We start from the raw sequence: 24846 nt of genomic DNA, 5'->3' as shown, positions 1-24846 counted from the left end.
GAGAGGTTAAGTACTTATTCATACAACCAACTCAGCGGATTAGAGATTTTCTGATGCTAAATTCAGTATTCTTATGGCTGCATTGCTTATCTACCCTCTCTTTTTCATCTCTACTTCCCCTGTCCATTCCACAATTCTTTAACAAAAGCTTTTAGGGAATTCAAACTTATAGAAATACATCAATAAGATTCAATTAATAAATATGATGTTACAGGAGTCAACCCAGTCAAAGGTATAGAAAGTATATAAGTCAGATTTATTTTAACTTTTCGGTTTTGCCTTTTTATTTCACATTTTATTAATTTCCATTAGCTAAACTCAAGCCACATTTGCCTTAGGGCATGACACATTCTCTTGGCCAACTTTAGTGACTGAGATGCCAACTTATGTGCTAGCTTCTGTAACACATATTAGACTTTTCTTTAGGATTTAAGTCATTCTCTGCACTAAAACATGTGAGGTGCTCAGAAAGACCATCTATGGAGGTCTTTCCTGTATCACAGAGTGCTTTAATGTCATATTCCAGAGGCTGAAAGAAATCATCAGCTTACTATGCATTTTATTTACTACAGGTTTTGACTTCCAAGAGGGCTGAGAGAGGCATAAAATAAGAATGTTAACACTCACACAAAAATATACACATATTCAAATACACAAATACCTTCGGATCCTTGTAAAGAAAGAGATATCCATCGCGTAAAACAAAATACCGATCTTGAAACTTATTTCCAGATAGTATTTTAGATGGTTCTTCTTTGATTTTCAAGACTCCGTCTTTGATACTTTCCAGGGCCTTCCTCTCTGTAAAGTACAACATTACTTTTGTAAGTTAGGTGCATTTTCATTTATTTGGAATAGAATATAAAACCCTTCTATGTTCTCAGTTTGTATAATATAAAGTAATAAACTTGTTTCCTATCATTAAGAAGCTTATGGTTAATTTCTGGGAACACTATGTATCAGGAGAGTGTTGAACGAGTCATAGATCCAGTGACTCCATGTATTTATACCTATTTATAATTTACAGGCCTGCCTCTGCTGTCCCATTAGTTACTGCCTAATGAGCACTTGAACCATAGTTAGTCTCAAGTGAGATGTGCTGCAAGTAAAAAATATATACCAGATCTTGACGACTTAGTACAAAAAAAGTCAAAATACCACATTTTTATAATATTGATTACACGTTGAAATGATAATATTTTGGATACATGAGTTTGAATAAAATATTTCAGTAAAATTAATTTCACCAGTTTCTTTACATACACACTTTTAATACGGCTACTAGGCAATTTAAAATTACATAAGCTTGCATTATATTTCTTTTGAGTGGCACTCGTATAAACAATTCAATTACACAGGTAAAAAGAGAAATCTCTCCTGGAATTCTGACTTAGGAATCTAGAAATTCTTAAGGCATTAGAGAAATTCCTGTACATATGAAACAGGTGAGGGTAAAAAAAAAAAGGCAAAATTGCTGAAGTGGAGCATTTAACAATCATATTTCATCTTCAATACTGTCAGTGTCCCACACTTAGAAATCATTTCAACTAATTCTATTAAAAAACAATTCTTGGTAAGAACACCAAATTTGTATTTGTATAAATTTATCAATATTATCTCCAGTCCAAAACTTTCTCCTGGAAATCCAGACCATATTCAACTGACTACTTGAGAACTAAAGAATAGTGGAAAGAAAAAGACCTGAAGCCAAAGAGCCCTGACACGGTCATTATGGTGTCAACTTCTGCTTTTCCTGTCCAATAGGAGTAACAACACCTATCCTGCAGATTGTTGTGGCCCTCATATCAGATATCCACAAAAGATGTAGGGCGAGACGCTATATTAGGACTAGCAGCGTTAGCAATTTCATGGTATTAGGGTCATACAATTTTAAATACTCACGTATAGTTTCTGAAATTTACAAAATAATTTGAATGATTTTACAAAGAATTCTTAGTGTTAAATCTAACAATCCCTTGGTTTGGAGAAAACCTTTACTTATTCAGCAAATAATAAATGGATGTTCACAATTATAATTGGCATAAGAAAACAAAAGTTAAAAAAATAAAAATAGTTCCTCATAACTCAAATAAGAGCAGAGAACAACTACTTGGAAGCAAAACCCCTCAGGATTAATCACGTCACTGATCCTAACCACAAACTAACAAGCAAAAGTAATTAACAAACCTCAAGAGTTTTCATGATGTTACATACTGAGCACAGATAACATTCTTTTAATCACAGTATCATACTAAAATAAGTTCTTTTTAGGAAGTTTGTGACTTTAAAATAATTTCTGAAAAATGTTTTACTAAAATTTGTCTTCTGGTACAATCTCTTAACACAATTCCATATAAAAATATTTTAAATGATACTTATAGCTAACTAGTTTCTATTTTAATTAAAAATAGCACTTTTCCAATTAAAAGACTTGAGGGAAGACATTTTAATACAACTGGAAGATCAAGAAAAAAGAAACATTATACAAAATAGCATTCAGTGAAATTTATATCGCATCAATTCATTCATTTTTTCATAAAGTACTGAGGGTCTAGTATGCACTAGGTTCTAGTAATATATGATAAACTGGATAGACATGGTTTCTGTGCTTCTAGTACAGTGTGGGAGATCAAGAGTTAAACAAGGGCTAACAAACAATGCTTGTACATCCTGATAGGAGAAGTATAGCAAGCGATTTAGAAAACATTTGGTGGGTTCAGCTGATTTAGAACAGGAAAGTAGAGAAAGGCATTTATAATATTGTCAGCTTAGAAATAGGTAAAACATTTTTAAAAGCACTAATTTGCAGTCAATTTGTGAGATATAGATTATTATATATTGTTTAAGCCAAATTCCATTCACACCTTCTGATTCTACCTTTTTCACTTAGACTTTTGTTCTAATTAATAAACATTTCAAATTTTACCAGTAAGAAATAATCATATGCCCAGTGTCTAAGTAAATCATTTGTAGGTCAAAGAAAAAACAATCCCATGGAAAAAATCATTGTTTCTATCTTTGGGTGCATATTTGTTAAAATTTATTTTAATAATCATCGTATGTAACTGAGTTATTAGCTAAATCTTGGAGCACACACATTACTAAGGGACTCGAGAGGAAGGCTTTGAGGGGAACACATGTTGAGGAAGAGGGAAGGACAAACAGAACTCTGAAATATGAAGTTCTATGATAAATGTTAAGGACTCAAGAGAATTTCTAAAAGCTTTCACAACGAAAAGTCTGTCTGCTCTCAAAATGTTAAAATAAGTAGAAAAAAATACCCACCACTTAAGGGCCAAAATGAAGCTACATACTTTGAGGGACATCATGCATGACTCAGGGTATAACAAAATCCAGGGTATGAATTAAATGGCTTCCAATAATTCACTTTCCCAAACTTTTCCAGTATTACTTGGTTCCACAACTTTGGGGTACTTCACTCTTATACGTTCACTCACTTCACCTCATTCTGGGCAAAAAGCTTATTAAGATATCTTGCTCCAGGAAGAATCTGGTTCAGTACAAAGTTTATGCCAGCTGTGTCCATCATATCTGCTGTCCAGACCCTGTCCAGGTTTGAGTTCAACTCTAGTTTGTTAGAATACAAGTTTCATGCCCTGCATGTCCCTTTTGAGCTGGAGTTTAAATTTCTGCTATTCAAATTTTGGCAGTGGGCCCTCTGTTTTATAATTCTTGAGATTCTAGCCAGAACTCCTGTCTCCATGCTATGCTTTGGGTTTCTCTCTTCCTTGGAATCTCACTATCTTTGTAGTCTTTCAAAGCACAGTGATCTTTCTAGATGTGAAATTTTCTAGCTCCTAGACTTCAGAGTACTAGTGTTTCTAATTCCACATAAGCAGTCTTTTTGGCCATGCCCTGTGCTAAAGTCATTCAATATACATTGGATCCCTTTGATTCAATCAAAAAGAATGATTGCACATATACATGGTCCATAATATAAGCCCCAGTCGTGGTGTAATATAAGTTACTAAGCATGGAATACTTCTATGTAATAAGAATTTAAAAAAGAGAAAGGAAAGAAAAAGGACACACCATGTATATTTGCTTTTAATTCAAAGAGAAACCAGCTAGATAGCACATAATTAATGTACTAAAAGAAGCCATTAAGTAAGTGACTTGGGAAAACCATCTAATATTTTTGCAAATGTAACAGATCTGAAGATTTAATGCACTCCCCAAAGCACTTAATTCCTTCAGAGAAAAACTCTGGGAGATACCTTAATAAGTACAATTTCATTTATTACCTTTTTTGTCTTTCATTCTAATCAAATTCCAGCATATTGTTATCTGTAGAGAATCATAAACCCCTCTCCCCTTCTTGGTGGTTGCTACGACAAGGAAGGCTCAGTTAGAGTTTAGTGAGGGGTCTTTACAGTTAATGCTGTAGGTAAGAAACCGGTATTCTTAGTTATATTGTGCTATAATTTTGTTATTAATTAGAAAAGCCCTTAAAAATCGCATCTATGAAATGAAACAGAACGGCCAAATTTATTTGAACAGAACAGAAATGTTACCAGGACAATGAAACTGACGGCCCCTCAAAAAAGTTTTTCCAAACCATTTGAAAACCTCAAGTTTTTATACAAAAACAGTAATTCCTGACTAGTGATCCCAAATCCCAATAAAAAATTGATTTCTGGAAGAGGTAGGAGGGTCCTGGGAAGGAGAGACAGGGACAGGGACAGAGAGAGGCAGAGGAGGAGGTGGGGAGAGTAGGGGGAGAAGGGGGAGAAATATAAACCTGGGATGACATTTCTAAAATATATACTCCCCATTTACCCTTCATGTCCTGTCAGTGAGCAATTCAGCCTTTGTTCTTCTAGAATTTCTCTTTAGAGTTCAGCCCCACTTGATTCTCAATGTCATCACTCTAACCTCTGCCTTTCCTACCTAACACCCGGATTCTAGGACTCCAGGATTCCGTGCTCTGCTTTTCTAATGGCTCCAGCATACTATATTCCTGTGATACAAACGCTTTCATCACGTTAATCCCCCATCCAAAGCTCTACTTTTCTACTCTTTAAAGTCATACTTTCCTAACATTAAAAGCTTAAATTTCTTTTCCTGACTTTTAAAGGGCTAAATAAATTGGGTTTCTCCTACTCATTTCTATAAAATATTAAAGTATAATACTTATAGTTCAGTTGATCATAATACACTGTTTGGAAAAACCAATCCTTGTCTCTGTGGCATGACTCAAGTTGGTCATTTGAATGAACTTGAGAGAAGTCCCATTCTCCTTGCTTCTAGACAAATTCTATCCCCACTTCCAGAATCCAACTCATTCACGAAATTTTTTCTAACTACTCCAGTTCATGCTTGATATTCATGTCTCTAAACTCTATGCCCTTGAATGCATAAAAAAGTCATATTTGTTTCATAATTTAGCTCTTAAATACATAATAATTTCATACTTCCTTTTTAAAACAACGTGTACTCTGGATTTTCTGCCCCAATGTACATGAAAGCTGACATAGCAGACTGACTAAGAGCATAGTCTGGATTGAATGACAAACCTTAACCTTAACCCTAACCCTTTTCCACATCTTCCACTGGATCCCAGGCAGTACTCTCTAAATCTCAGTTTTCTCACCTGAAAAATGGGAGTACAGACCATACTCACCCAGTGGACTGGCATATAGCAAGCTGAATGTATTGCTTGTTTAATGAATGGAGGACAGACATCAGTTTTCTCTGTACTGCAGAGTCTGTAGTAAGTAATACAGAAAGAACTACTCTTCCAAAGGTCTGATTATTTATGGATTGAATTTATAAGTGTTTAAAAAACTGAAATCTGATTTATCCTTGATTTCAATATAGTAAGTGGTGTAGGACAGGACATATGGCCTGGATTTGGAAAGATCTTGACTCTAATGCCTGCTCCTCCACTTACCAGCAAGTCAGTCACCTTGAGGGACTTACATAATGTCTCCACATCCTTATTTCTGCATTTGTAAATGGCCTAGTAAATACTCGTAAACAGCTCCTAAGGCTACCAGGAAGGTGAAATGAGATGGTGTATGCAAAGGTTTCAGTCCAGTAAATCCAAAGTAATTATGAACTACTGCTATCTCTCATGTCTGTTATCTCGTCTCTTATATATATGATCTGAACAGTGAGAAGGCAATATACAACTGATGGGTCTATTCTTTATGTTCTCTATGTGTCACCCTTTTTTTTTTGCTGGCAGAACTATGTCCCCAGGCCGACACATTGTCTGAAAACATTCTTTATCGCAACTTCCACCCTTCTCATGTACTCTAAGTGCTCAAGGACACAAATAGAGAGCTTCCTTGAGAGACATATATTTTGAAAATATACCAAACCAAGTGACATTTGGCAATATTTGTAGCCTAACATCTAAGAAGTGTGAGGGGATGGACTATAATTAGTTTTTGGGTGGTGAACATGATGTAATCTACACAGAATTTGAAATATATTATGCTGCACACAGAAAATAAACAAATAAATGAAAAAGAATAAAATAAAATAAAAAGTTCTTCCAAATTTGAAATGATGCCTATTTTCCTTTGTTTAGTATTGATTGTATAGAACACATGTATTCTCTATAATTCGAAGGGAGAAGAATTATGATATATTTCACTCATTGTATAACATTCACTCAAAATGCATTTAGTAAAATTTAGTTCTACAACTTGGTAGAAAGTAAACTGGACATAATAGCAACTTGAAAGGAATCTACTACTTAGGATAAGCCAAATATGTTCCTCTATTCCCAATCTACTTTCCTTTATGTTACTTCTATTGAAGAAGCCATACTTAACAGAAGCAGAAGTCTGATAATAACCGTCTATAGTTAGACTATGGATAAGCAGTAAAAATGTAAATATACTTACAACTGGGGGATTGACTAGAAAAGTGCCAGAGAATCTGTACCATTTTCCTGATAATGCAGAAAATTGTAGAAAACAGAATACTACTTTCCCATTCTGTTTTTATTATTATATTAAATTATAACAAACTATTTTTAAAACAATTTAGTATACTAAATAATATATTTCTCATATTAAATTATGGTGGGGTTTTAGCATACTCTTAAGTACTCAGATAACACTTTAGAGTTTTCAAAATGTTCACATATTTTATCTCACGTGATTCTCATGCAACTTTCTAAAGTAGGGAGTACAGGTAATATGATCTAATTTTATAAATGAGAAAATTGTGGTTAACAAAGGTTATGTGACAAGGTTAGAATGTAACTGTACTAGAATTACACTTCAGGTCTCAATGTCTAACAGAATTCTGTCTTCTATCCTCAGATACTTCTCTTATAAGTAATGATAATGATTATCACGATTGCCACCACCATCATCCCCACAAAAACAATAAATGCCCAGGTGTCTTTCTTGACTTCGTGCACCATTTTACACCGTTAAATACTCTTCTTCCTAAAACTTAACTCCTTTGTTGATTTTCATGGCATTGCTCTGTCCTTGTTTTCTTGCAGCCTTTCTGACTGTTCCTTCACACACCAGTCTCTCTCACTACCATCCCCTAAATGCTGGTATTCTATGCTCAGTTCTCTAATGTTCTTACTTTAACACTAAAACTGTGTGATCTTGTATTCTCCAAAGGCTAAAATAGCATCTCATACAATGTGCTCCATAGCTATAGGAACTTAATTCCCTTCTACACATATACCCTTAGACAACTGACAAACAACTAAAACCTAACACATCCAAAACAACTCAGTGGTCTCACCACTGTGTCACTCCAACCAGCAACCTCTTCTATTCTCCCTATATTAATGTCTTGGGAAGCATCCAAACCAAGAAACCGAGGACCACATACAGCTTTCTTGGTAATAATCTAATGGTCATTTGCTTTGGAAGGCATTCTCGAACTATGTAGATACAAGTGAGTTTGCAGACCTGTGAGATTCTGCCAGTAGTTGTTCAGTTACAAAATGTTTTATTAATTTATATTTTTAGAAGTTTACTCAACATGTACTTTTAGTAATAAAAAAAATAAGAAAGACCAAATCTTGTTCCAGGAGGACAACACGTACAAGAAAACTTAAACAAAGAATGATATTTCCTTGAATGAGAGAGATTCAGTGTTGGAAGAGATGTCAATGATTATCTAGTTGAACCACTTTTCTGTGCTTGAAAGCTCTCCAAAAACATGCCAGACAATAGTAGTCATTTATTGCAGGCTGTGTTTGTAGTCTTATATTTAAATGGGTTTCAAACATTTAAATTTTCTGCTCCTTGTGGGTAAAAACAATGTTATCAATTCTTTAAATTTTCCACAGTAAATTCCTGCATGAACAAAGCTAAGAGAAATTTACCAATTGGTTTTTTCACTACAGAATTATATTATTAGAAGAAGTCAGGACATTCATAATCGATAGTGAATATCAAAGACTATTATCAATTTCCAAGAAAATTTGTCCACTTGAAGTGAACTAGGCATTACCTTCAACTTTCACACATTTTTGGATTTAAAAAGATTTGATGGGGAGTGGAATGTAAATTATTACAGCTATACTATGATTTATGGACTCATAATATTTTTGCTGGCATTTTCTTAACTCAGTTGATGGTAGACAGCTCAGCTTTCCAGGTCTGAATTTGCTGGAAGCAGTTGCATTTTGAACTATTCTATTCTAATGCAAATTTAATTCCAAAGCATCTGTCATATACAGCCACCTAAATTTAGAATCCCACAGAGATCTGCATTTGAGTTACATCTTCTATCTTAAAAGTATTTCTTCCCCATTGAGATCATTAAAATTTGATTCCCATGTATCACATTCTATTGAGGCAATTTTAAAGAGCGTTAGTGCTTTAGCAACATAAAAGACTTTAGCAAAATAAAATTATTTATTCTGGAACCTTACAGAAGCTCTAAATTTATGGCTTTACTTGTGATAGAGATGTTGAAACTCAACTCAATATAAGAGATGATAATAAAAGATGGTCTAATAAGATTAGCTACGACAAAGTCTAAACGGCAATTTAAGTGGATTTTTATTCTCCCTATCTCAATATCTCAGTCATAATCCATGGGGTAGGAAAGAAATTTGAGGACTATTATCTTTCTTTTCAAGTTAGTTAACTCCTCATTACAATAATAGCAATGGCACAAAATGTTTCTAAGAAATAATATGCTGCTTTTGAAAAGCACAGAATTGATTTTTAAGTAGAGGAAACAAAAAATTCACTTTCTCTCATATACTTCCGTAAAAGTAAAGTATGGTACCTCATTGCCTTAAATGAAAGAGCAGAAATTAAGTGTTGGATGATCCTACAATCTATTCCTTCTTATGATGTGCACGTTTTAAACTGTTCAGATAAAGTGAGAAAATTGAGGAAATTAAAACCCCTAAACTACTCTAAACCCCTAAACTTATTTGATAAAATTCTTGATTTAGCAAGGTGGTGGTGAAAACATAATATCAAACAAAAGTATATGCTTATAATTTGATACTTAAAATCAGAAAAACTATCATACAATTAATGAAATGCAAGTCACATATAGGTATGTAAAGATACATATATATCTGTGTGTGTAGATATCAAGATAGAGAAAGGAACAAAGACGGGGATAAGGAGACAGCAAAGTTTGTGGCAACTAGGTATCAAGTATGCGGGGACAAGGTGCACAGGATGTGGTAGTCACACTTTACATTTTAACAAAATGTTAACACATTAGCTATTTGTTATTGAGAGAAAATGTGGTTGCAACCAACTACCTTTGTTTCAAACTCTGCTAATTTCCACTTGGCCCCTAGGTTAGAATAAGAAGATACTAAGAAGGAAAATAAATCCTCAACATTGTTCTCTTTCAGGTGTGAAGAGCAATGTGTTTCTGAGATGATTCCTGTTTTTCTGCTAACAAATTGACAGAGAAATCACATTTGATTTACCTTCATCATTTTCCTTTTAGATCCCAATTTTAAGGAGTACTGGATGTAATGAATGGAGCAGTAATTCTGGAGTAGGTGGTCACTGTGATGGATTTAAGAGACATTTGCCAAGACAGAGATGAAGCAGACTGACTATCTCACCAACCTAAAATCTATCACAAAGTATGCCCCAGAAGAAGTATTTATAAGCCCCAGGTTGCTGCAGGAAACAACTACAGGAAAAAATCATGACTTAAGAAATTGATTTAAAAAATATACAGGCCAGAGCTTCTATAAACAACAACCCTAAATTCACACAGATGCAGAACTGACCAAAATGAAAGGCATTATTTTGCTTTGATAATCTGAATTTAAATCAAGCTCTAATTAAAAACATTTATAAAACTTTCATTAGCTAGAAAACTAAAAGTTTTAAAAATATTTACTTCATAGGTACTCCTTTTGTCTGCCAGAAATACATAACCATTACCATGAAATGGTTCAATAAATGTACTTGCTGATGGTGTTACTCTGAAAGCTCATTCCTTTTTTTCATACAAAGAGATAATTTCCTGGTACAAAGTACTGTAGATATCATCGCAACAAGTCGCAGATTGGTTTGGCGAACTGGGGTAGGGATACTACAGGACAGGGAAATGTTTTATAGCTCCCACTCAATTAGAGGAATGAAGGAGATATGAAAGGAACACAAAAGTTTGCTGACATTTTACCTTGCTAAATGTTCCATCCAAATCCCTGTAACTATCATTTAAACCTGCTGTCCACTGCTTGGGTTCTCCAGTTTTTATGCAAGATGCTTGTCTATATCCTACAGAGGCTGGATGCTTTCACAACAGAAGGACATGCTCATAACCCCATAAAGAGGACACACAGGAATATGTGAGGAATCATTATAATGCCCAATCTTCCTACCCTATCCTACTTTTGTGGATGGAAACAATGTACAGTTTGTCATTCTACCATTTTTTTCTTGCTCTTAAACAACGAAGATCTTACTCAGATGTGATCGCTCTCAAGCAGCTCAATCCATACACTGCTGATTTTTTTGCCCCAAAGATCAACAGCACTTCATGGTATCCTTGCTTTGGGTTATCCCTCACTCCCACCTGCACAAAACCTTCCTTTATATCACAGCCTATGAAGATCTTGCTCTTGTCTACTTTTATTCCCATAGCCAATCCACTAGCATTCAAACAAGAGCTAAGGTATTGTGTCCAGGTGTGTGTTTCAAGTATTTCACAACATGGAGAATTAGAGACATTTCAAAGGAATATTAGAATAATGAAAGGGAAAATTCTCAACAGAAAGATAAAAATTTACCTGAAAAAATGACTTTATTTTCTAAAAGCAAAGAAACTACAAGAACCTATTACATATATTTCATAATGTTTCAGGACTTAGTTTCTAAGTTCAATACTTTTTATCTTAATGTTAAAATGAAAGAATAACAGAATTTAAGAGTTAGAAGAGATTTCATGGATTATCTAAATTAGAGATTCTCAAGGTCTTGGGCCAGAAAATTCTTTGTTGTAAAGAGCTGTCCTGTGCATTGTAGGATGTTCAGCAGCATCTCTGGTCTTGAAACACTAAATACCAGAAGCACCACCACCCACCCCCCAAGTAGTGACCGTCAGGAACGTCTCCAGACATTGCCAAATGTCTCCTACCTGAGAATCACTGCTCTATGACATGGATGCATGTTGCATTCATTTGACTAGAGAGAATTTCTATTGCAATCCTTAAGACATATAGGGAGGATGTGGTCAAAATCAAATGTAGGAGTAATGAAGAAATTTAAAATAAGACAGAGGTCTCTAAAAAGCTAAATTTCCACAGCAAGAAGAATAATACCTATTCTGTTTATTTAGATACTAGTAAGACCAAAATGACCTAGAAGTTGTTACAGTAATTGCATTTTGTAAAAATACCTTCATGTAAGTATAATATATGAAGGGTGCTGTTGTGCACTGAATGTGAATGTCCCCTAAAATTCCTATGTTGAAACTCTGCCTCCCAATGTGATGGTATTAGAAGGCGGGCCTTTGGGAAATTAGGATTAGATGAGGTCATGAGAGTGGAGCCTTCATGAATGGGATTAGTGCCCTTATAAGAGTCACAAGAGAGCTTGCTCCTCTCATTGCTATCTGTCACACAAGGTTACAGGAAGTCCAAAGTCTGCAGGCTGTAGGAGGGCTCTCACCAGAACCCAACCATGCTGGGACCCTGATCTTGGAATTACAGTCTCCAGACTGTGAGAAATCAATTTCTGTTGTTTATAAGCCACCCAGTTTGTCCTCTGTTACAGCAGCCAGAACAGACTTCAACATTATCATGGAATCACAAATTTACCAGATTAAGCCTTACACTTAAGAACTTACTGACCCATAGCTATTAGCTAGAGAGCCTGCAATCATACTAAGTAGGTTTACAGCATTTAAGAGCTGTACCAACCTTCTATTTTTTTTTTTTTAATAATTAGAAATAAAACCAGTCTTTTCTCAAATGCAATATTTAGTAACTGTGCAATCTAGGGCAAGTTACTTCATTTCTCTGAGCTTCTTTTTCCTTATTTGTAAAATATAAATGATGATAAAACTCAAAAAGAAGTTAAGAAAAGTTTAAATGAGCTTGGTGTGTATAGAGCTTGGTTAATGATACCTCATTAATAAAGAATAACGGTTATTAATATTAACTATAAAAGTTGTAAATTTCATCTTATAAAACTTAAATCCTTTACTTTTGGGGTTGGTTTAGATACAGTTCTGGCAGGAAATCATCTTCTAATCTATCAACTAATGACAACACAACAGAAGGATCAAGGTTTCAAAATAAAAGTTTTCTGATATATCATACAGGTTCAGAGACTGTCTTTTATGGTTCCCTTGTGCTTGCTAACTTCTTATGTAGCCTTACACGTGTACATGTCTTCTCCCAGTTGGACAGGGAGTCTCATTAATGCAAGTGTTTTATTTTGTACTTATTTCTTTTCCAGTATCACTAGCAAATAAATGAGAATTATAACAAGCACTCAATCTCAGAGCTTGAAAAACTTGTACTTCTCATGTGCCCAGAGAACTTTCAAATGTAAATACAATTTAGGAAGAAGACTCACCATCTATCTAAAAATTAGGAGAACACATAACCATGGCAAAAAACCCTTAAAAACATAAAGTACTCCTTCCAACAACTTTAACTTGGTACCATCAATTTATCCAACTATTACTGTACTGCTACCTACCAAGAAACTCTGCCTTTAGCACTTGGTCTATATATTCTTTCTATTCTACAATACTACGTCAGTGGATTCTGTATTTAGCTACTCAGTTTTTACATTTTCAAATAACACCTGTGCCACAATAACTACCCTTGAACCACTTGAATTTTCGATCGTAGTTGGAATGTGAAATAATTGCACCTACCATTATAGTGTTTAATTGTGTCAACGGTTAAGAATCTCTTCACCACAAGATAAGCAGAGCCAGGTTCAGCTAATGAACTCCACCGAAGCACCTGCTCCAACACATTTTCTGTGTAGTGAAGAGGGCGCTCTGCAAAAAATAAAACCAAATCAAACTGAAAAAAAGAAATTAAGATATAATTTTTCGTAACTATAAATTTAAAAAGTCCTTTTAAAAAGATCTATATTCAACCATAAACATAACCATATCTTATGTTACACAAGAATAGTACTAGGAGTACATACAAGAGACCCTAAGACCTAGGTCATCATTAAGCATATAATAAAAGGCACTGTATAAATGAATCTGTGCAGGGGCATTTGTTTGCTACCCAACTATTCAAAAAAAATTCAGAGGTGCTATCCTTTAGATTAAATCTCAGAGATAAAGCTACCTTTTTGTATAACAAATCAGTGTCTTACTCTATCTTCTTTTTAATTTAGATAACATTCTGGTTTGCTTATGAAAAGCCGCCTGTTTGCACATGTAATTAAATGATTGCAAAAGAACTAGCAAAATTAATCTGGTCAGGCACTAAGTCATAACATAAATTAATCTTTTGTTTATCCCAACAAGATTAGCATATTGTAATTTCTGACCAATACTAGTAAACAACTTATGGCTGTATACTCATAGTCAATTAATACAAAATTATAAAGTATAACTTCAACAGAGAACATATGGAAATAATCATACAACAGTACTGAGTAATCTATGTTTAACCACTAGCAGAAATATCAATCAGAAATATGTAGCAAAATTACACGTTAACTGTTGATATAATAGGCCAATAAGCAAGAAGTTAATGATACATTAAAGACTTTTCCTTGATAAATACTCATCCATATAGATTTTGTTTCAGGCAATCATATTTTTAAATGTATCACATGTTCTTAGCAGAGTTAAAAAAAACACAGTTGAGGAGTAAGATCAAGATGGCAGAATAGGAAGATCCTTACCTCACCTCCTCCCACAGACAAACCAAAACTACAACTACATATAGAACACCTGTCCCTGAGAACCTGAAGACTAGCAAAGCAGATTTTCCACAACTAAGGAAATAAAGAAAAAGCCACATAGAGATGAGCAGAGATGTAATCTAGTCAGGACCCACAACCCCCACATGGCAATCCACAAGTGGGAGGGACATCCCAACTGTGAAGGTCCTCCTGGACAAGTGAGCAGCCTGAGCCCCACATCAGGCTCCCCAGTCCAGGGAATCTGCACCAGGAAGACAAGCCCCCATAACATCTGGCTTTGAAACCCAGTGGGGCTTATGTCCAGGGCAGCTGAACGGCTATAGGAAGCCAAGACTTCCCTCTTACAGGACACGCACACAAACTCACTCACTCTGAGTCCCAGCACAGAGGCAGGAGTTTGAAAAGTGCCTAGGTTATACATGAAGGCGATTCACTGACTAATAGTAGGGCATGTGTCAGAGGAGCAAGAACCTGTTGGAACTTCCTCCACGGATGGAAGTACTGGTGGGTACCATTTTTTTTTTTACTCTCCTTCTAACTAGCTACCCCAGCCCTGGCAGGTGCTATTTCTGATACTCTCCATCTATCTTGTTAGCACCTCCCACCCTGCACCGATGTTCCCCTGTGGACATACCCCAGCTCCTCCAATATGGTTCCTGCCACACCTCACCCAGCGGGCAGCCCCAGTTGGCACTAGAACCCCTCCAAAGTGTCTCTTGCCCTGGGGGGGGGGGGGGAGGGGGTGTGCAGCCTTGCACACAAGAGCACCCATAGCATTTGTGGCTCAGACACAACAGAAGGGCACACACAGCCTACACAGGGGATACACTTGGAGCACCTGGTTCTGGTGACCAGAGGGGATTGCACTACTAGGCCCTACAGGACATTTTCTACATAAAGCCACCCCGTCAAGATCAGGAGACATAGCTGATCTAGCTAATACAAAGAAACAAACACAGAGAATTAGGATAAATGAAGAGATAAAGGAATATGTTCCAAATGAAAGATCAAGATAAAAACCTTAGAAAAAGAACTAAATGAAACAGAGATAAGACACCTACCAGACAAAGACTTCAAAGTATAGTCATGCACCACATAATGACATTTCAATTCTGTATTCAATTACATTGACTGTGTATTCAGTCAATGACAGACTGAATACATATGGTGCATATGATAATGGTCCCATAGGATTAGTACCATATGACCTAGGTGTGTAGTAGGCTATATCATCTAGGTTTGGGCAAGCACATTCTGGCGATGCTTGGATGATGATGAAAATGACTAACATTGCATTTCTCAGAATGTATCCCTGTCATCAAGCAACATATTACTGTAATGGTCACGAAGATGCTCACTGAACTCAGGAGAAGAATGGATGAACACAGTGAGAACTTCAACAAAGAAATAGAAAATATAAAAAAAGAACCAAGCAGAACTGAAGAATACAAGAAGTGAAATAAAAAATACACTAAAGGAAATCAACAGCACATTAGATGATGCAGAAGAATGGATCACCATCTGGAAGACAGGGGTACTATAAATCACCCAATCAGAACATCAAAAAGAAAAAGGAATTTTAAAAAATGAAGAAAGCTTAAGGGACCTCTGGGACAACATCAAGTGTACTAACATTCACATTATAGGGTTCCCAGAAGGAGAACAAAAAGAGAAAGGGACAGAAAACTTTCTTGAAGAAATAAGGGCTGAAAACTTCACTAACCTGGTAACAGAAACAGACATCCATATATATGCTGCCTATAAGAAATTCACTTCAGATCTAAAGACACACACAGACTGAAAGTGAAGGGATGGGAAAAGATATTCCATACAAGTGGAAACAAAAAGAAAGCTGGGGTAGCAATACTTACGTCAGGCAAAATAGACTTTAAAACAAAGACTGTAACAAGAGACACAGAAGGGCATTAAATAATGATGAAGAGATCAATCCAACAAGAGGCTATACACTTGTACATATCTATGCACCGAATATAGAAGCAAATATTAACAGACATAAAAAGAGAAACTGACAGTAATACAATAACAGTAGGGGACTTTAACAACTCCACTTACATTAACAGATAGATCATCCAGACAGAAAGTCAACAAGGACACACAACACATCTGACCAGATGGACTTAACATATATACAGAACATTCCATCCAAAACCAGCAAAATATTCATTCTCTTCAAGTACACATGGAACATTCTCCAGGATAGGTCACATGTTAAGCCACAAAACAAGTCACAATAAACGTAAGAAGACTGAAATCATCAAGCATCTTTTCTAATCACAGTGGTATGAACCTAGAAATCAATTACAAGAAGAAAACTGGAAAAAACACAAACAAGTGGAGGCTAAACAAGACACTACTAAACCACCAAAGGGTCAATGAAAAAATCAAAGAGGAAATGAAAATACCTTGAGACAAACGAAAATGAAAACACAACATTCCAAACTCTAGAGGATACAGCAAATGCAGTTCTATGAGGGAAGTTTAGAGCAATACAGACCTACCTCAGGAAACAAGAAAAATCTCAAACAATCTAACCTTATACATAGAAACTAGAAAAAGAAGAACAAATAAAGCCCTAAGTTAGTAGAAGGAAGGAAATAATAAAGATCAGCATGGAATTAAATGAAATAGAGAGTAACTAAACAATAGAAAAGATCAAAGAAACTAAGAGCTGGTTCTTTGAAAAGATAAACAAAATTGATATACCCTTAGCCAGACTTATCAAGAAAACAAGAGGGCCCAAATAAATAAAATCAGAAATGAAAGAGGAAATGCTACAACTGACATCACAGAAATACAAAGAATCATAAGAGATTACTACAAACATACATACATCCGCAAATCTGACAACCTAGAATAAATGGATAAATTCCCAGAAGCATATAATCTTCCAAGACTGAATTAGGAAGAAACAGAAAATCTGAACAGACTGACTACTAGTAATGAAATCAAAAAACATCCCCAAAAGAAAAAGTCCAGGACCAGATGGTGACAGGTGAATTCTACCAAATATTTAAACACGACAAAGACACTACAAAAAAAGAAAATTACAGATCAAAATCCCTGAATACAGATGCATAAATCCTCAACAAAATGTTAGCAAATCAAATTCAACAATACCTTAAAAAGATCATATACCATAATCAAGTGGGATTTATACCAGGAATGCCAAGATGGTTCAATATCTGCAAATCAATCAATGTAATACACCACATTAACAAAATGAAGGATAAAAATCATATAATCATCTCAATAGATGCAAAAAAAGCATTTAAGAAAATTCAACATCCATTTATCATAAAAACTCAACAAAGTGAGTATAAAGGAAACACATCTTAACATAATAAAGTCTACATATGACAAACCCACAGCTAATATCATACTCAACAGTGAAAAGCTGAAAGCATTTCCTCTAACATCAGGAACAATACAAGGATGCCCACTCTCACCGCTTTTATTCAATACAGTATTGGAAGTCCTAGCCAGAGCAATCAGACCAAAAAAAAAAAAAGACATAAAAGGGATCCAAATTCAAAAGGAAGAAGTAAAACTGTCACTATTTGCAGATGATATACTATATATGCAAAACCTAAAGACTCCATCAAAAAAACACTAGAGCTAATAAATGAATTCAGCCAAGTTGCAGGATACAAAATATAGAAATGTTATATTTCTATACACTAATAACAAGTTATCAGTAAGAGAAATGAAGAAAACAATCCCATTTACAATAGCATCAAAAAGAATAAAATACCTATGAATAAATTTAACCAAGGAGGTAAAAGACCTGTACATTGAAAATTATAGACATTGATGAAAGACAGAAGATGACACAAATAATTGGAAAGATATACCATGCTCCTGGATTGAAAGAATTAATATTGTTAAAATGTCCATATCCAAAGCCATCTATAGATTCAATGCAATTCCTATCAAAACATCAATGGAATTTTTCAAAGAAAGAGAACAAACAATCTTAAAATCTGTACGGAACCACAAAAGACCCCAAGTAGCCAAAGCAATCTTGAGGAAGAACAAAGTTGAAGGTATCATGCTCCCTGATTTCAAACTATAATATAAGCTACTGTAATCAAAACTGTATGGTATTATTAGCACAAAAACAGACCTACAGATCAATGGAACAGAATAGAGAGCCCAGAAATCAACCCATGCTTCTACAGTCAATCAATCTACAACAAAGGAGGCAAGAATATACAATGGGAAAAAGACAGTCTCTTCAACAAATGCTGTTGGAAAAACTAGACAGCTACATGCAAAAGAATGAAACTAGAACACTTTGTTACACCACAAACAAAAATAAACTCAAAGTGGATTGAAGACTTAAATGTAAGACCTGAAACCATAAAACTCCTAGAAGAAAGCAAAGGCAGTCAGCTCTCTGACAGCAATCTAAGCAGTATTTTTTGGATCTGTCTCCCTAGGCAAAGGCAACAAAAGTAAAAATAAACAAATGGGACTACATCGAACTAAAAAGCTTCTACACGGCAAGGAAACCATCAACAAAATGAAAAGGCAAACTACTGAATGAGAAAAGATATTTCCAAATGATGTATCTGATAAGGGGCTAATATTGAAAATATGTACAGAACGCATACAACTTCAATATCAAAAAACCAACATTTGGGGGCTGGCCCCGTGGCCAAGTTCACGTGCTCTGCTGCAGGCAGCCCAGTGTTTCGTTGGTTCGAATCCTGGGCGTGGACGTGGCACTGCTCATCAAACCACGCTGAGGCAGCGTCCCACATGCCACAACTAAAAGGACCCACAACAAAGAATATACAACTATGTACCGGGGGGCTTTGGGGAGAAAAAGGAAAAAAATAAAATCTTTAAAAAAAAAATTTGTATTAAAAAATGAACAGTAGACCAGAATAGTCATTTTTCCAAAGAAGACATACAAATGTCCAACAGACGTGAAAAGATGCTCACCACCACTAATCATGAGGCACATGCAAATCAAACCACAATGAGATATCTCACATCTGTCAGAATGGCTATTATCAAAAAGACAACAAATAACAAGTGTGGGAAATGATGTAGAGAAAAGGGAATCCTTGTACACTGCTGGTGAGAATATAAACTGGTGTAGCCACTATGAAAAACAGTATGGAGGTTCCTCAAAAAAATTAAAACTAAGACTACCATATGATCCAGTAATTTCACTTTTGGTATTCATCCAAAGAAAACAAAAACAATAATTTGAAAAGATATATGTACCCTTATATTCATTGCAACATTATTTAAAATAGCCAAGATATGGAAGCAACCAAAGTGTTTCTCTACAGATGAATGGATGAAGAAAATGTCATACATATATATATACACATACACACAATGAACTATTACTAAGGCATAAAAAAGAATGAAATCTTGCCATGTGCAACAACATGGATAGACTGAGAGGGTATTATGCTAAGTGAAATAAGTCAGACAGACAAAGACAAATACCATATGATTTTACTTATTTGCAGAATCTAAAAACCAAACATATAAACAAAACAAAACAGAAACAAACTCATACATACAAGGAACAAACTGGTAGTAGTCCCCAGATAGGAGGGAAGTATGGAGATGAGTGAAACAGGTGAAGGATATTAAGAGGTACAAACTTCCAGCTACAAACTCAGTCAGTCATGAGGATGTAATGTACAGCATAAAGAATGTAGTTAATAATGTTATACTAGCTTTGTATGGTGACAGATGATTACTATACTTGCCATGGTGATCATTTTGTAATATATATGTTGAATCACTATGCTGTTCCCTGAAACTAATATAATATTGTATGTTAACTATATCAATTAAAAAAATTTTAAAAAACAGGTTTTACAATAACAATTCAAGTTTTATAGGAAAGTTTTTTGCTGATCAAAATACGCCAATCAGTTAATGAAATGTTACAACAAAACCACATGCTGGGAAAAAAGAAATTCAAACCTTTTCACAGTACACTGAAAACAGCATAATTGAGATAGCAAGAACATAAGCTCTAACATGATGATGTTGATGTAGCTTTCTTAGTATTGTAGCCATATTTAAGTCAATGCAACTCTTTCATATCCTCCTAAATGTAAAGCACATAGCACTCAGGCTTTTCATTTTTGGTTAAACTAGTAAGGCTAATGACGAACAAGAAAGAGTACGTTAATAGCATCAAACTCATACATGATCCATGATATTTTAATTGGTAATAAAAGCACAAATAAGAAAGACCAAATATATCACATCCTCCTTAATACTGGTCTCCCCTGCTATGATCACAGCATTTCAGAACTTATCAATAGTCCCAGGGCCACAGAAGAAGAAAACAAGTTTTCTGCTTCCAGTGTAAATACCAGATTTTTGCTTCCTATTCAGTGCAATGAAATGCAGTTTGCATTCTGTGCATATTGGAGCAGGCCTACTCATTATGATGGCAATTACAAAAACAAAAACAAAACAGAGCAACGAGGCCATACATCTTGAAGACAAATCTACTTCTTGTTTACAAATATAGCCCCTGCACAAAGCAGAGTGCTGAGTACATAACAGAGGTTTAAATACTCGAAGAATGAAGTACCTTATGAATTTCTATAGTGATCTATCAGTTAGAAAATGTAAATGGATCAGCAGACAAAATTATAATTCTTAATAAAATCAGACAAAATTGTTTGTGCTAAATCAATCCTGTTTTTCCTCAAATAATTTTCTAAAAGGTTTGGCAAAGATCATAATTGCCCATAATTTGCCAAAGTTATAATTTAAATGTTCATTAACCCATAAATTGGTTGTCTTATATTAATGGAGGTTATAATTAGAATTATCTGTATTTAAAAGTTAAACTAATTATAGAATAAGCACTCTCTTTACATTTGGGTATTATATAATTCTTGGTTCCACTACTTGCAAACTCTGGCACACTACTGATCCCATTAACAGTTGCCATTTCTGGAAAAGCTATGTTATCAGACATTATATACATTGGATACTTTGTATCAGTTATCACTTTTAATTCTCACAACATTCTTCATTAGATATTATTATTATTCATATTTTCTATCTAAGGGAACCCAAGGATCAGAGCGATTCAGCCACTTGCCTACAGTCAAACAGCTGGTTCAAGTAAGGAATAGAGATTTGAACTTCAAATCTATCTGACTTTACAGACCCACATCTTAACTATCACACTTAGTTTTATTTGGGCCAAGTATATAAACCCCCACATGATGATTTTCTCACATGTAACTGGGTGAAATAAGCAAACATAAGCAAAGTGAAAAACAATGTCATTTCACACTTTCTCCTTCACTTGTTCCCCTTCATTTTCCTCTGCTTAGTGAAAAGATGGTAAGGAAACAACAGCAAGATAGTTTCAATATCCTACACTTAGGAAATTGATGATACTGCAGTTGGCCTGGAGGTAAGAATGATATTCTTAACTGGAAAACAGTAACTGGATTGAAGTAAAAGCTTACTCTTCTTTATTACAAAATTAAATTGGTAACGAGACTTCCAAATATCAGAACATTTATATCAAAGAGGGTAGCTATCATAAATAGATACTACAGTGGTAGCTCTAAAGTGTTCTTAATTATACTGAAATATATCATTGTAGACACAGAGGCAAATATAGATTTCCAAACAGTCAAGAATGTTTTTCACATCAGTATCATAGAATGAAATACTTCAGCTGAATGAAAATCCTGAAGATCCAAATTTCTCCATAAAAACAGAGCTGAAAAATGGGAGGAAAAGATATTTATTAGACGATCAAATGCTACAACCATAAAATGGCATTAAAATCCACCTTAAGAAAGAGATAAGAGGCAGGAAAAATTGGTTGAGTCATCAAATACTGCTGGAATATAAATTCCTACAAATAAACACGTTTTCATTTATAGTTACAACCATCTGTTACGATAGATTATATGGTACATAAGTCATCTGGCATTAGGGTATTACTAGAAATAAATAACTTATTTGTATACTATCCATAAAAAATTGCTGAAAACTCAGTGTAGTTGTTTGAGAAGAACAGGTTATGGAGGTGATTCTTTAGCTAGGTAAATCATGTTACCAATAGTTTAAATCTTGTTCACAGAATAAACCTAGCCTTCCTTGTTAAAGAGAGCGCTATCCACTTTCCACTTGAAATAACAGATATTGTCCTTAAATTTCTGTCATTTATGACTTCCCCAATAATTAAATTCTTAGTGCCAAACTTAGAGCTGTGCAAGTCTTTCTCTGTCCTGTGCACATAATCAGAGGGTGACAGCACTTTCTGTGTCAATCAAGAGAAGGGCCAGAAAGAATTCTGATTAAAAATGGACAAATCTTCCATATCAAAGCCAGTATGAGGAAGAAACAAGAAAACACTTTGTTATTATGTTGCTGCATAAAAAGTAACTGCTTCATACACTTGAACCTCTCAGTGATGACCCACTTAAATGAGGCCCCTCAGGCAGTTAACTTTTTTCCAGCATGTGAAGGACCTAGAGGGTATGGGGCTCCACTGTCAGAGGATAGGCTCAGTTTTAAGGTGAAGCATTTAAAACAACAACAGACTTTAGATTAGCTCTGGAGGATGGTGCTGTCCTCCCCTAGGTGGGTTTCAGCTTGCCCTAATGATTGGCGGCAGTGGTCAAGGATGCTTGGCATCTTTCAAAGAAAGACATTTTTTCTATCCAGTGCAAATTTCAAATGGGGCCTTTGGGAGGTGATTAGTGCCCTTATAAAAGAGACCTCACAAGGCTCCCTTCCACCATGTGAGAACACAATGAAAAGACAGCCCTCTACAAACCAGGAAGTGGGCTCACCAGATACCAAGTCTGCCGGCACCTTGATCTTGGACTTGCAGCCTCCAGAACTGTGAGAAATAATTTCTGGTGTTTGGAAGCCATCCAGCCTATGGAATTCTGTTACAGCAGCCTGAACAGACTAAAGACACCATTTCACCAAGAATGGCAATGCTGCTAATGATGTATGACATGTTTATGTCAGTCTGCATTTGTAGCTGTCACATCCATGATAATTCCATTTGTAGTTTTAAGAATCTATTTTTATTTTCAACCATATAGGAGTGCCTGAGCATTTATATGTTATAATACATATTTTCCTCCTACTTATTCTTATAATTACGGTAGTATATTAATATTTTTTTAAAAATGAGTATAATTATCTCAGGAGAGTAAAGGGAACACTACAAAATATTTATTGTACAAAGGGGGCACTGAATATGACAGGGTAGAGAACTATTGTTTAACATTTACAGACATCTAAAATAAAATCCAGCACTCTGGTTTACTTACTTATTTATCCATTCATTTATTTAGTTTTGGTTACTTTGTTACTTGGAGGATTTATATTAACTTAGAAAAAGTACCAATTCCCTGCTGACATTCTTCCTATCAACTACAATCTTATGACTGCCAATGCCTTCACTTTTATCTTCTTTTTATATTTCACTTTATCTTCCCTGCATGTTACCTGAAATAAAGCTTTTAACATTTCGGGAGGTCAGGTGGAGCACACAGGTTCCATCTGCTTCAGTAAGCCAACATAATCACAGGCCCCTTTATTGCTTTCCTAGCTTTGTTCCTCTAAAAGCAGTAAAAATAATCTTAATTTTCTCTTCTGATAATTTCCACTTGAACAGTTGAACATTAAACATTAAAACCATGCCAAATTTGAATTCTCAAATCCATCAAATGTATTCTTTCTTGGTATACATGGAGTTTCTTTGATTATATATTTGGACACTCACAAATCAAAACAACTTGAAGTCTCCTAGTCTTTTTACATCTTCATCAAGATAACTTTTTTTTTTAATTAGAGAGAAGGATTCAAAAATAAAAGAAACCCACCCCAATCCAATAATAACATTTGTGATGTACTAATTATCACATGCAAGTTGATAATCAGTCATTTTCAGAGTAAGCATCCCTTTATTTTCTCAGATGAAATTTAAAAACCATGTTTTCAGATATATTGCCAGCTCTTCTAACCATATATAATTCCTTCCTATCCTCATCCATTCTGCTTGCTCCTCTCAGTCAGGAGGACCAGTGCCCAAAGGCTCAGAGCTCCAACACTGTGACACAGGGATATACTTTGACTAAACTCTTGAGAGAGTAAGAGTGGTAGGGAGAGGATGCCTACTCCAAATTCCATGATTCATTATTCTGCTGTGGATTTCCTAAAAGACAACAGAAACAGAGCATGCAGGACACAGTCAGCTGTCTAAGAGCTAACCAGGTCCTTGAAGTCTCCTAGTGGTGGCTAATCTACAAGCAGGAATCACTTGTTATGTGCCTTCCACATTTGGATAGGTCTATCTGAGGACCAACAATCCAGGTCACTCAGGTTCAGGATGCATCTATTTTTCGTTCCACCTCAGTTAACAAGATATTTGTAGGATATGTTCTACATCAATGCACTATACTAGAGGTAGTGAGAGATGTAAAGGTCTAAAAGATAG

At 35.1% G+C, this 24846-nt stretch overlaps 1 protein-coding gene across 12 annotated transcripts in view; it reads right to left on the bottom strand.

The window, feature by feature from the left end:
- ARAP2 (ArfGAP with RhoGAP domain, ankyrin repeat and PH domain 2) overlaps positions 1-24846 on the bottom strand; it is a 177598-nt gene that overhangs the window by 24981 nt on the left and 127771 nt on the right. For all 12 annotated transcript variants that reach the window (XM_023638251.2, XM_070264017.1, XM_070264016.1 and 9 more), the window contains 2 exons: positions 13333-13461; positions 662-801 (listed from right to left, as the gene is read on the bottom strand). In XM_023638251.2, coding sequence (XP_023494019.1) covers positions 662-801; positions 13333-13461 — 269 coding nt within the window. The remainder of the gene's footprint in view (positions 1-661; positions 802-13332; positions 13462-24846) is intronic.

Source organism: Equus caballus, chromosome 3 (assembly GCF_041296265.1).
Source record: "Equus caballus isolate H_3958 breed thoroughbred chromosome 3, TB-T2T, whole genome shotgun sequence".
Classification (NCBI taxonomy): Eukaryota; Metazoa; Chordata; class Mammalia; order Perissodactyla; family Equidae; genus Equus; species Equus caballus.
This window is presented reverse-complemented; position numbering and strand designations above follow the sequence as displayed.